Raw genomic sequence first — 12,989 nt, forward strand, 5'->3', positions numbered from 1 at the left:
TTGAACAGGCCTCTGTGCTGCTCTCCAGCCTTTCTTCCTTCTAGACAAGCATTAAAAGGATTGCACTGCTTTATACAGGGGATTTCCTCATCACAGAACAGAATAAATTTACCTATGAAGTGTGCTGACAAAGGTTTTCCATTTCACATCCAACAGCTGAAAAACAACTTTCTCTACTAGAGGTGGTTTTTGGGGGGGTTGGTTTTTATTTTTTTTGGTTGGGGTTTTTTGTGGGGTGGTGCCTGGGGTAGGTTTTTTTGTTGTTGATTTTTTGTTTTGTTTTGTTTGGGGGTTTGTTGTGGGTTTTTTTTTGTTTGGTTGGGTTTTTTTAAGAGACAGGTAGATTAATGACCATTTATTTCTGAAAACTAGTCTCTGGGTTGAATCCAACTTCCAGCTGGTGCCTATCAAGAGGATACAGATCTGTAGGGGTGCAGAGTCATTCCAGATAAGCCCAATGACTAATTTCAAGTACTTTATTCTCCATGTAGACTCAAGTATCTGTACTTAAGCAACAGTTAGTCCTAAAATTCTGTTCATGCACTGAGCAAGGCAAGTAATAAGCAATATTTCGAGACACATTAAGCAGTATTCATTTTCTAGACAAAACCACATTAAAGAACTGTTCTAACGCTCCTCCACTCCGGTATCAACTTGCACGAGGGTGGGAGTACTGTCCTTTCCTGGCATACCAGGGTATGTGCACATTGCATAGCGCTGTTTCACTGGAATCTGTATGGTTTAGATTTTAATGGAGTGTTGGTTTTAGAGCTGAATATATGGAAGCTCTTGAGTTACAAGAAGAAGAATTATTATTGCAAACCTGACTACAGCTACAGTTGGTGTTCTTGGAAGATGAGGGTGCAAGTAACAAGAAGCTAACAAATTCATGCCAGCAAGTCAAGTTTAATTTGCTTTCCTTTTCCCCTCCCTTTTAAAGCTGGCTGAAATACAAGTTCCACTGTAAATGCAGTGACTAGCAAACATGGATGCCATCACAAATACAACGCTGCCAAGAGGAAGTCCTCCGTTGACTAGTAACAGTGTTTCCAATAGCAACTGCAAGATATTCTGGGCACTGAACTGAAGAGATTTAGGGATATATTCTAAACAAGATGTGCTTTTTGCAGCTACAGAATATGAATTGTATAACATTTGGACAAAAGGTTTTTAAGAAGTCAACAGTAACTTGTATTACAAAGGCAGAATCAGAGGTTTCGCTGGCTCTTCAATGACCTTTACTTCAACAGATAACACTAAGCTCTCCCTATCAAGCCTATTATCAAAGTATTGCTGCACAAAAGACAGACACAAGTCATCGCTACACGGTTTGGCATTGCAAAGGTCTCAAGTTTTTGCTGTCAACTGAAACAATATGAAAACATAGCCTTTTACATTGGAAAGGGGAGACTGCATGCTTGATAATAATATTTTTGTGTAGCATTTGTCACTGTCAGAGACCAATACAAAACATAGTCAGGTTCATTTGTTAACTAAATAACCCATTCTTTGAAAAACCTATTCTTTAATGCAAGATAGTGTCAGTGACCTATTACGAAATCATTTACTAGAACTGGAAAATTACTTTTATAAAGATCACATTATATGACAGCTTCTCTTCTGCACCCTTTGCTTGCTCAGATTGCAGGGTGTTTCACACAGTTACTTTTCACACACTTACTTCCCCTGCAGACACAGGATTTTAATTTTTTTTTTTTCTTCATTTGAATACGGAAAAAACCCTGAATTTCCATTGCTGCAATTCAATAGTTCTATCAAGGACTGCCCATGCATTTTTATAAGAGTAATTTATTTTATCTTTGAAGTAAATACAAATTTGTCAAAAAATATTTGCTAGGATAATTTGTAAGCTCTACCATGTGGGAATTATGCCAAAATACAAGCACAAATCAGAGTGCTAAATAGTAATTTCAAAAAGATGCTAAGCAGTAGAGAAAACTAGAAGGTTCCAGGCAGCCAAATGAGATGAAATTTGTCATCAAATCACTGAAAACAATAAACAGAACAAACTTCCTTACAGAGAAACTGATATACTATATGCCCAAGTTTGACAGTGTTATGTTAGAAGTTGCCTCTGAATAAAACATTATATACGACACTTTCCAGCAGCACAGATGCCTGCTGCACAAGAATACTGCACTGCTGTTTTTTAATACTTTGGAGGTAAAATGTTATGCGCTGCTAAGTAATTTTAGTCTACAGTACAGCTTCCCACCATTTTTTATTTTAGAATGCAACCAAGTTATTTGAGATGTAGGTAAAATAAAAAAAGACTAATGAGGTTTTAAAACTCTAGATGGCACACTCATACAGTAAAAGACTATAAATCTGAACAGAAATACATAGGTTCACCTATGGTATTTTCTTGGTTTTCCACCTGAAACATATATAATCTATCTGCAAATACTGTTCTGAGGCCAGTTTGTGAATTACTATTATAAAAGGATCTGCACTATTTCCCCAAGTCAGAAATGGGTGATTTAATATAATACTATGCAGTATTAGCATTTTTATATTTCAACAGTACTGAACTAAGTTAATTTAAGATTCCACATACAATTAAGTCTCATGGCATAGCACCCATCCTGTCACACCATCATACTCCAACCTACTTCATGAATAATGGGAATGAGATCTTACATGTTTCTTAAAGGCACAGTCTCATGCAACAACCAGTTCAGTTCTACACATTTTCAAGCTTTGAACTCACAGGGGAAGTTTTTGTTGCTGCTTTGTTTTTAAGCAGGAGCTCAGCTTTGTTTTATTACATCAAGTCCAGGGTCATAAAAAGGACATTTTAATACATAGCCTTTAACCTACCCGTCTATATAGAGTAGGCAGTATAAAATCTGAAACTCAAATCAGCTTGAATGGTGGTAACAGTCATGAAAATGACACCGCAATATTTTTATTATAATTTGTCAAGGGTATGTTGCTACTGTTATGCCATCTTACTGAAGCCATAATAAATGAAATGATAGCTGTGCAACTGAATTGCCACAGTACACATCTGAACAACATCCAGAATGATCAGAACTGCAAAATTAATGCATTAGGGTGTTTGACTAATTATCTGAGTAAATAAACAAGTGCCTAAAAGACAAATACAAATAAATTTACAGTGCACTAGATGCTTCATGCTAACGGTGTAAAAACACTTTTATCCTCCGGTTAAGTACAAGGCAGTCAAACAAGCTATCTCATCCTTACAGTGCAGTAACACTTGGTTATGGTGGAAAAGCTAATATACCACAGCTTACACCACAGTGAAGGGGTACCCATACCATAGGTACAAAATTAGTAGAGACCAGCATGCAGCCCTGCATTCAGATGGTTTTGAAATTCACGGTGTGGAACATATGTACAACAAAGGACACACAGAAGGAATAAAAAACAGTGCATATGCATATACTGATTGGAGAACTACATAGACATGGAAGCATTTGCCCACAAAGCCACAGAGAAGAATGTCTTTGGCCTTAAGCCAGTACAAGAGCCCCTCTGAAGCAAAGTACACGGGTAAGTTGTCTCCATTTCTGCAGTACTGGATATCAACCCATTAATAAAACCATTAATATCAACTTTTTTCTCTAATAAAGTGTATTCATAATCAGTCTTCCCTGTGTGATATTTACCAGAAAGTGTACATCTGTAGCATGCTTTTACTCTTAAATATGCAAATAAGATAAAAATTTCTAACATGTTATTTGTCTACATATATAAATTCGTAATTTTCACTTGCAAGTTGAATAAATCACTGTCATTTTTTTTAATCATTTAACAAGTTTATTTCTACAAATTATGGCTTAAAAGCAGGTACTGTAGATACAAAAATCTAAGACTGATGTGCAGCACATGTCATTTCTTTATGTTGTCTTTGTGGATAAGTTACTCATTTCAGTGGGTATTCATCACATTTCTCATAGCAGCAATAAATAGGCATTTTACTTTTCATAAAACATTATTTTAGATAGCACGTTAATCAATACAAAAATCAACTTTTAACAGCACTAGAGTAACATAACCCATAGGTCATTACAGGTTGATCACGGAATTGGAAAATTTAATATTAGATCTCTATGCCAACCTAAGATTGAGTGATTTGCAGGGTCTCCAACATGTCTTCCACTGCCTTCAAAGAGTATTTAGTTTCTTTCTTACTGCGACCTGCAAACTAACCAACAACAAAAAAGGACTGTTACTTGTCATATATCAGAAATTCTGTGCATAAATCCTGTACAAATAACAGTTCTAAACATTAAGTACCAAAAAATTTACTCTAATTACTACAAACCTAAAAGCACAGCCTACTTTACTGTTTCACTAAAACTCAGCATTTTTACTAGAATACAAGCTATATCACCCTTCCTCTAATAAGTAATGAAAAATACAAGAGAACTCCTTAATTTCACTCATTTGCTCCAAATTTGAATATTCAGCACTAATAAATATTCCACTTTGAAATTTAACACTTATCTGAATAGAGATCTTCCTGTGGTTTTGTTTGCTCTGTAAACTTTAACATAATTTTTATTTCAGACTTGAATTTCTTTATGTGATCCAAATTAGATTATATTCCTAATTTAAATAGTAGCAAGACTTGGACCTGTTACTGAAGCTCATCTATTTTCTATTTTTGTTATAGTGAGACAGAGAAAGTTCTACTTATCAAAATCTACTATAAAATAATCCAGTCATCATATAATTATATTTTATGGTTCAAAGTAACTGTGAGTAATGACCTTGTATTGGATTGTAACCTACTATTACAACAGCAATTTTAGAGAGCATTTTAAATGAAGTTTGTCTTGATAACAAAGGAAGATACAGCTTAATAAATACTACTTATGGCTTTAGATTCCCTAAGACACACGCCGCCAAGTTTAGGAAAGGAAGGGGTAGAAGGGTAGGAGATGTTCATCACCCCACGCTGACCTCAAAAGGGTTTTTCTAACTGTACTGATGATTCCCATCACTAATCAGCCATATCTAACACAGTGGATTTATTGACTAGGTTGGTCTTCAGTCAAATGAAACTCTCAACCATTTTTAATACACCTGCATTAAAAAGTTTTGCATTTGGGGTTGGGAGGGGTGGTAAAAGAAATTACAGAAGCAGTAACTATAACTTGCTGCTAGTAAAATAGCCTATTCTTTACCTAAATGTTAACATCTGAACACTCAATAAATTTTCAATTTAATGTTTTTTATTTCAAATACCACTGGTGTCTTGCATAGTTAGTCCTTGATTTATAATGTGTCCCTTCTCTCTTGTAATTAACTTAATTTAGCAAACTCTTCGTGACCTGTTAAGAAAGATTAAGTCATCAAACCCAGGTAATATCACACCAGCAACAAGCTGCAGGACCTGTTAACCTGCTTTTGACCCCCAGGCTACAATCTAACATTGGGATTCCCAATCAGTAGCGAGTTCTTAAAAAAAATAGTTTTGGCACAGTAAATGAAATGCTATTTCAAATTAAATAGTTAGGAGAATGAAATGTTGCTATTGTGACAACACTTTATAGTTATGAGACATACTGAAAACACTGTATTTTCACATTTCCTATTTCCAGATGATGAACTCGTGCCATGTTTTGACTCTAGTAGTATGTATAAACCTATTCTTCAGGTCGTGCAGTTTCCATAGTGATCTGCAATAATCAACTTCAGAGGAAAATCAAAGATTTCTTAACACTCTCCCAGGTGAGAGAAGTAACTTTTGCTTGGATCTGACTTAATACAATATTCTCTTTTTGTTCACACTAAACAAGAATAGTTCCAAGCAGATACCTGGGGAGTCCAAATCCTTTCATAAAAACAAGCAAATTAAGAAAACAGAACTCAAAACCCTTGACTGAAAAATTGTTTCAATTCAAAGCATTCAGAGATTTCAATAAAAAGCACAGAAGCCTGAATATATTGTGGTCAAAAAGCACGTTTGGCAAGACACACAGAAAGCACACAGAGGAAAGCTTCAAAATAAGAAGAATTTTACTTCTCTTCAGGGACACTGAAAGCAAAACTGACATAAGACATTACTTTAAAAAACGTTACTTGCTAATTTCAAGAGTGGTTACCTTCATGATACTGACATGTACTTTAAGCTGAACAAATAAAACCAAACTCTGCGTCATAACAAACAGAAGTATACTTGGAAATGTAATCACTTCAAATTTGCCCTGACGAACAATTATTTTGTCTATTCTGCCATTACACAGCAATTTGACTGATTGAGCCGGAATCTATTTCTTAAAATCATGATTTAATTTTCTGTTTCCCAAATGGTTTGTAACAAAATCACCTCTCCAACCATAAATAACACACAGATTGCTAACACAGAAGAATTTAGCAATGCACCCAAGAAGCATGTATCTGGAAAATTACTACGAGTAGGATCACATTAAAGATTTTTGTGAGCATTAATCAAACTTGCCTGCCTCTGCTGAAATGCTTCTACCCGAGGACATGCTAAACCAATTGCCTAATTGAAGAGCACTACGTAGCCGTATTTTGTTTTGATGTTAAAGTAACTGTGACTCATGTCCTCAGTCAGAACAGATACACGTTCTTCACAGAGTCTGCACAGAAAGAATAATCCAGTTTCCCAGTGATAAGGCAAAACTAAGCTTATAATAAACTTACAATAATTCTTGAATAATGAGTACTTCTCTAACATCTGAAATAAAAGATTAAAATTAAATTTTATTTGATTTTTTTTCACTCAGTCAATTAAATTTAAGTGGCCTAGAGAATAATGACCTTTTTTTTCAGAGCGTGTGTTAGCAGCCAGGAATTCCAGCTCCATGCAGCAGCCCTAGCTACAAAACCTTTCTGTCTTCTTTTGAAAGTTTACATTTCTCCTAGATTAGGCACAGATGAGAAGTACTAATCAGCATGGCGGGTTACATATTTAACATCAAAATAAGTATAGTAACCAGATGGAGCATCAAATATCTGTGCTTTTCAGAAAGTTATTTAATTCAACTATTCTTTATCACCATATTTTCCTGTAAAGAAAATGTCGTACAGTCTAACCACCATTGGTGAAAGTAAGGTTTTCTTTTTACACCCAAAGATTGTTTTCTTTAAATGACAATAAACTAAAGAGTTCCTCTGATTTCATACAGGAATGCACAGGAAAAGTAAAAATCAAGTGCCAAAGCAAACTGCCTGGATGAGAGAATAAATCGAAAGAAGGGACCAGTAAAAATATTTCAAGTAAATTGCATATAAAATAAAAAAATGCAACTATAGCCAGTGCTGAATTTGAAAAAATAAAGGCAGTTTTCCAAAACTACTGAGAAAACTGCTGGTAATTCAAGTTCAAATCCAGACTGAAAATGGGGAAAGTTCTCACTGCAAGACAACTGCTCAAAAGTAACTTCTTGAATTAATAACTTCACATATTAAAGTCACAAACTCATATAATTTGTCTAGGCACCCAAGTCAGGATTCTAAATGCATCTTATTCTCTAGAACATGACTACAGGAAAAATTACGTTTAACAGTGTAAAAAGGTCCAACTAATAAAACAACTCAATGCCAAACTCAACAAGCTCTTAAGGCTCTTATTACACTTTACAAAGCACTTTGGATAATGCAAGGAAAGTGGGGAGGATTTATAGAGATAATATAAGTATCTAGCTTAAAACTTGGCTAGACAATCCTCCGCTAATGGAGGAATGCTGTAAGGGCTTCCACTGGCACAAGCAACCAAGGTTTCATCCTTAGGTCCAAAAGATGATAATTTCCAACCGCTCAACACGCTAAGGGAGCAACAAATCAATACTGACTCATAGGGGAAACTACCACCTACTACATCACCAAACACCATTTATTGTAGCAGTTGAATGTTGTAAGCCTCTGACATACACACCGGACTGGCCAAACCCTTCTGCAGTCATGTAACAAGCTCACTAGGGTTGGGTTGGGGCAGTCCTGTCCAGCTGTAGTCACTAGAGCTTCTTGTGGTACTTCTGTGAAGAGGAAGGGGGTGTTCACACCATTTGCTCGCCAAATCCTAGCTTGAACACTTACATTTTCTGTATAGCTAAATTCCCGCTATGATTCCAGTGAGATACGGTGTTCGTCACTTTATGTCCCAAACAGCTAAAAAGAGCAGCTGAAGTATGCAACGTATCACAAAAGTATGAAGTCACAAAGAGGTTATGACATGTGTTTCAAATATACGTTAGTTGTGTCAACATGATCTGTTCTGGTAAGTTTCAACCAAAAGTGCTTAACATAGGATACAAAAGAGCTTCAGAGAAACAGTGGAATTGTACTTTCCAGTATGTATTGGGTTTGCGTGGCAAGGTTTTGGTACTGGAGAGGCTATAGGGGGGGCTTCTGTGAGAAGCTGCTAGAAGCTTCACCTATGGCCGACAGAGCCAATGCCAGTCGGCTCCAACACGGACCCGCCACTGGCCAAGGCCGAGCCAATCGGTGACGGTGGTAGCACCTCTGTGATAACATACTTAAGAAGGGGAAAAAACCCTGCACAACTGCAGCCGGACAGAGGAGTGAGAATATGTGAGAGAAACAACTCTGCAGACACCGAGGTCAGTGAAGAAGGAGGGGGAGGAGGTGCTCCAGGTGCTGGAGCAGAGATTCCCCTGCAGCCCGTGGGGAAGACCATGGTGAGGCAGGCTGTCCTCCTGCAGCCCATGGAGGTGAACGGTGGAGCAGATATCCACCTGCAGCCCGTGGAGAACCCCACACCGGGGCAGGTGGATGTGCCTGAAGGAGGCTGCGACCTCGTTGGGAAGCCTGGGCTGGAGCAGGCTCCTGGCAGGACCTGTGGACCCACAGAGAGAGGAGCCCACGCTGGAGCAGGTTTCCTGGCAGGACTTGTGACCCCGTGGGGGACCCATGCTGGAGAAATCTGTTCCTGAAGGACTGCACCCTGTGGCAGGGACCCACGCTGCAGCAGTTCGTGAAGAACTTCAGCCCGTGGGAAGGACCCACATCGGAGAAGTTTGTGGAGGACTGGATCCCGTGGGAGGGACCCCATGCTGGAGCAGGGGAAGAGTGTGAGGAGTCCTCCCCCTGAGGAGGAAGGAGCGGCGGAGACAACATGTGAGGAACTGACTGCAACCCCCATTCTGTGTCCCCCTGTGCCGCTGGTGGGGAGGAGGTAGAGAAAATCGGGAGTGAAGTTGAGCCTGGGAAGAAGGGAGGGGCGGGGGGAAGGTGTTTTAAGATTTGGTTTTTGTTTCTCATTATCCTACTCTGATTTGATTCGTAATAAATTAATTTTCCCCAAGTTGAGTCTGCTTTGCCCGTGACAGTAATTGCTGAATGATCTCTCCCTGTCCTTAACTCAACCCACGAGCCTTTCATTGTATTTTCTCTCCCCTGTGCAGCTGAGGAGGGGGAGCGATAGAGTGGCTTTGGTGGGCACCTGGTGTCCAGCCAAGGTCAATCCACCACACAGTAAAAACAAACCAAAACCAACCAAAACCTAACCACCAACCACCCCCACCCCCCCCCGCCCTGCCCCCGAACCCCCACCCCCCCACACTCCCAATACAAGTCATATTTTGTTAGAGATACTGTGATGTTAACAGAAAGCCATGCGGAGAGACAAAAAAACAAACAAACAAACAAAAGGTAAGCTTATCTGGCTGTGTGTCAAGTAACTACAAATTGTCATAATTAAACTTTCATTATATTTAGAACCAGGAGATGCCTATTTCTAGGTCTTAATCTTGGTATGCCACCATTCCACAGCCAACACTGGTTTTACATTTCCATCCTGATGCACCCTGAAAAGGGCTGTTTCCCAGAAGTGCTAACAGGTCTCTACTGGTGCTTTGAGCTGGAAACTTCAGTCGTAATGTTCACTTAAAACATGTGTTCAAACCCCCTCTAATATAAGCAGTTCATTTTATGAAGATGTAAAACATGGAATAATGGTTTTCACTCAAAATTCACACATCTTTTAAAAACCTGTTTTGTTCTATCAATGGTGAATCCACTGTGTATTCTGTTCTTCAAGGGTTTTTTTGGTTTTGTTTTTTTTTAAATCCTGCAATACTTGGATTTTCTATCAATGTTGTGATTACAGGAATGTCAGACATACTGAAGTCAAAAGAAGTCCTGCTTATTTATGGGAAATCAGACAAAGCTGGTAATTCATACACAGCTTATTATCATGAGCACATAAACGGTTTATTAATGAAAAGCAGGGAGTCATTTAAACAGCAAAACAGAGTAAGAAACTTTAGGCACACAAGTATAAAATGCTTAATTATGTCCTCAGGGATACAATATTCTTCACTGTAAAGTACAGTCAGAAGTTACAGGGCCAATCAGGGGAAACGGAAAATACTTCGAAGTTGTAATACATCAAAAACACATCAGCCCCAAGAAGCTGCACTCTTGGCAATGAACTGAAATACAGTGTATTAAGAAAACTGCATTGGCCGTAAAAGAAAATCCTAATTTAATTCCATAATAGATGGAGCTGGTCAAAAGGCCATTTGGTAGTATTAACTGTGAAACACCAGCAGCAAGAGAAAAATTAAATATTGGGTTCTGACACTGAAATATTACAGAAAGAAAGGAGTGTTACATGTATATGAAGTCTTTGCATTTAATACCAACATTTTTGCTCAGAAAAAGTTCTGGGGAGAACTGGACAGTATGATGTTGATGTTCAGGATTACTTACCCATAAACTCTGATTGGTAAATCATTAAGAATAGCTATAAGGGAGTCAAATAGACATACTATGTTTGGGATGCACGGATTGCAGAACTTACGAGCTAAAACCTGTTTTCATTCATAGTTATAGAAAAAATATAGAGGCTTATAATACAAAAGCAAATATAGGTTTTTATGCATAACTTTTCAAATAGCTGAAAAGACTCCTAATGACTTCAGTAAGCTTTCACTGTGGCCTACAAAGTCTACATTTTCACAATTCAACAGGCATTTTTCTATAAAACTACGCAAAACCAACTTCAGTCACAATTACTAAGGTAATTATTAGGAATACCGTTAAATATGATTTTGAAAGGTCAGAATAAACTGAAGGAAAATAAAATTCTAGAATTTTCATTTGTTTTCTAGTAAAATAGAAGCAGATGACCAAGTCACTCTAAGAATTAAGACATACCAAGTTTTATTAAAATACTTAGCTGTAGAACTGAGCCTTGGAGGTCAGCATTACATGAGCATACATTCAGTTAATGTTAGTAGAAGAAAATCTGTTTAAAGCTAATAAGTAAATAATAGTAATTAATAACTGTAAAATATCAACCTTATATTAATTAAGGCTTCCAGGAAATAAAACAGAAGTAGAACGCAAAAAATACAAGCAAATTATGCTGATTACACGTTGTATCTAACCTCTTGAACAGCAGTTGATAAAAGTGCAGAAAAGAACTACAGAGCCTGTTAAAAGTATCAGAAAACAATGATGTACTAACCTGGTATGCTCTGTTTATTTGGTTAGCTGCCCAGCTGGCATATTTCATATTATCTTTTTTCATTTTTGCACTTGCTTTTGGATTGGAAGCAATATGGCTGGCAGACTGGGAATAAAAAAAATAAAAACAGTGTAACTGTAAAATATACGTGCATGAAAAACTGAGAGCATTCAGCACCTTTGCATTCAGAGCCCCACAGTGATAGCAGAAAAAGAGAAAAAATAAGAACAGTTACTGGTGAACAGCATCCAATTAAGAATTAGCTAAACTTTTTAAACAATTGTTTGTTCTAATTAAAGCTAAAGCAGACTTCAGTTCAGTTGTGTACCGAGTTAGGAACCAAACCTGGACATGATCAGTTGATCCAATTTGCTTTTCTCTAAAGTGAGAGTTATGAGTTAGTTTTTCCCATTCAATTTGTTACCAGAGACAATATAAAATACATCACTTGTATGTCCAAACTGTCATTAAAAACATGGCATTTTTCCCTGTGGCATCAGAAAACAAATTTTAAATGCAGGTAAGACTCTGTACATAAACTATGCCCATCTTCATCTGAAAAAAATGAAAAAGATTACTTAAGAACTGAACTAATCTCAGAGACTTTTCCACTTATACAAATAAATCCACTTTGCAAGGAATCATTGCTACTCCCTCCCAGAACATCTTTCTGAGTGCAAAGGTACTTGAATGCAAAGAACCACAGAACCCTACTCTCACCCATCAATGAAGAACCTCCAGAGAAGATTTTAAAAAGGAGCAGGGAAGCAAATGTCTACATGAATACTACATTTCAAACTCAAAGAACGTTCCCTTACAGCTACTTCCCTGAAACTACCTCCAGAAATGGGAGAGGAGTGGGACTGCCAAAGAAGCAGTCTCCACAAACTCAGGAACACATTCTCCGAAGCCATGCCCACATGAATTGAATTTGTGATCTAGTACAGGGTCACAGTCCTAAGACGAGGCATCATTCTCTCCGGTTTCCTGAATTCAATGAAGTACTGACCAGTTTCCTCAGCAGATACAGCTGAAAGCCTTTGTAGAGAATTTACCAGGGGTATGGACATTCTTTGGGGACTACAAACACTGGGCACGTCTGTCAATTACAAAAGCAGCAACCACAGCAAAACCAGATCCTAAAGCCTGGAAACAGCATTACAAAGAAATTAGGAGCCAAAGGGTAGATACAGAAGCAGTGATGGCAAGCTGTTCTTGCAAAAACTGCCTAGTGCAATGTGACAGCAGCCAGCCAAGCAAAACTGAAGAACTGAAACAGCGTACACAAATTTTTTGCAGTAATGAACTTGCATTATGCAAATCAGGGCTTATGCGCATGACTTTCAGGCACTGCCAAAACAAAAAGTTTCTCAAATGCTTGGGTCATATTAGCTCAAGGTTGCCCATCAGATAACAGGCTCTAAATCCACTTTACAGACTGAAAATAACAGGCAGTATGCAAGATCTGACAGAGGACAAGCCAAGATTGGCCATAATAAACCCCCAGGCCTGTTCTAGAATCAATGCAGAA

At 37.8% G+C, this 12,989-nt stretch overlaps 1 protein-coding gene across 2 annotated transcripts in view; it reads right to left on the reverse strand.

Annotated features, from left to right (window-relative positions):
* Window positions 1-2,887: 2,887 nt before the first annotated feature.
* EMC2 (ER membrane protein complex subunit 2) overlaps window positions 2,888-12,989 on the reverse strand; it is a 45,727-nt gene continuing 35,625 nt past the window's right edge. For both annotated transcript variants that reach the window (XM_076329231.1, XM_076329232.1), the window contains 2 exons: window positions 11,459-11,563; window positions 2,888-4,195 (listed from right to left, as the gene is read on the reverse strand). In XM_076329231.1, the coding sequence (XP_076185346.1) occupies window positions 4,109-4,195; window positions 11,459-11,563 (192 nt within the window). In that variant the 3' untranslated portion in view covers window positions 2,888-4,108. The remainder of the gene's footprint in view (window positions 4,196-11,458; window positions 11,564-12,989) is intronic.

The sequence above is a fragment of the Aptenodytes patagonicus genome, chromosome 2 (genome assembly GCF_965638725.1).
Source record: "Aptenodytes patagonicus chromosome 2, bAptPat1.pri.cur, whole genome shotgun sequence".
NCBI lineage: Eukaryota > Metazoa > Chordata > Aves > Sphenisciformes > Spheniscidae > Aptenodytes > Aptenodytes patagonicus.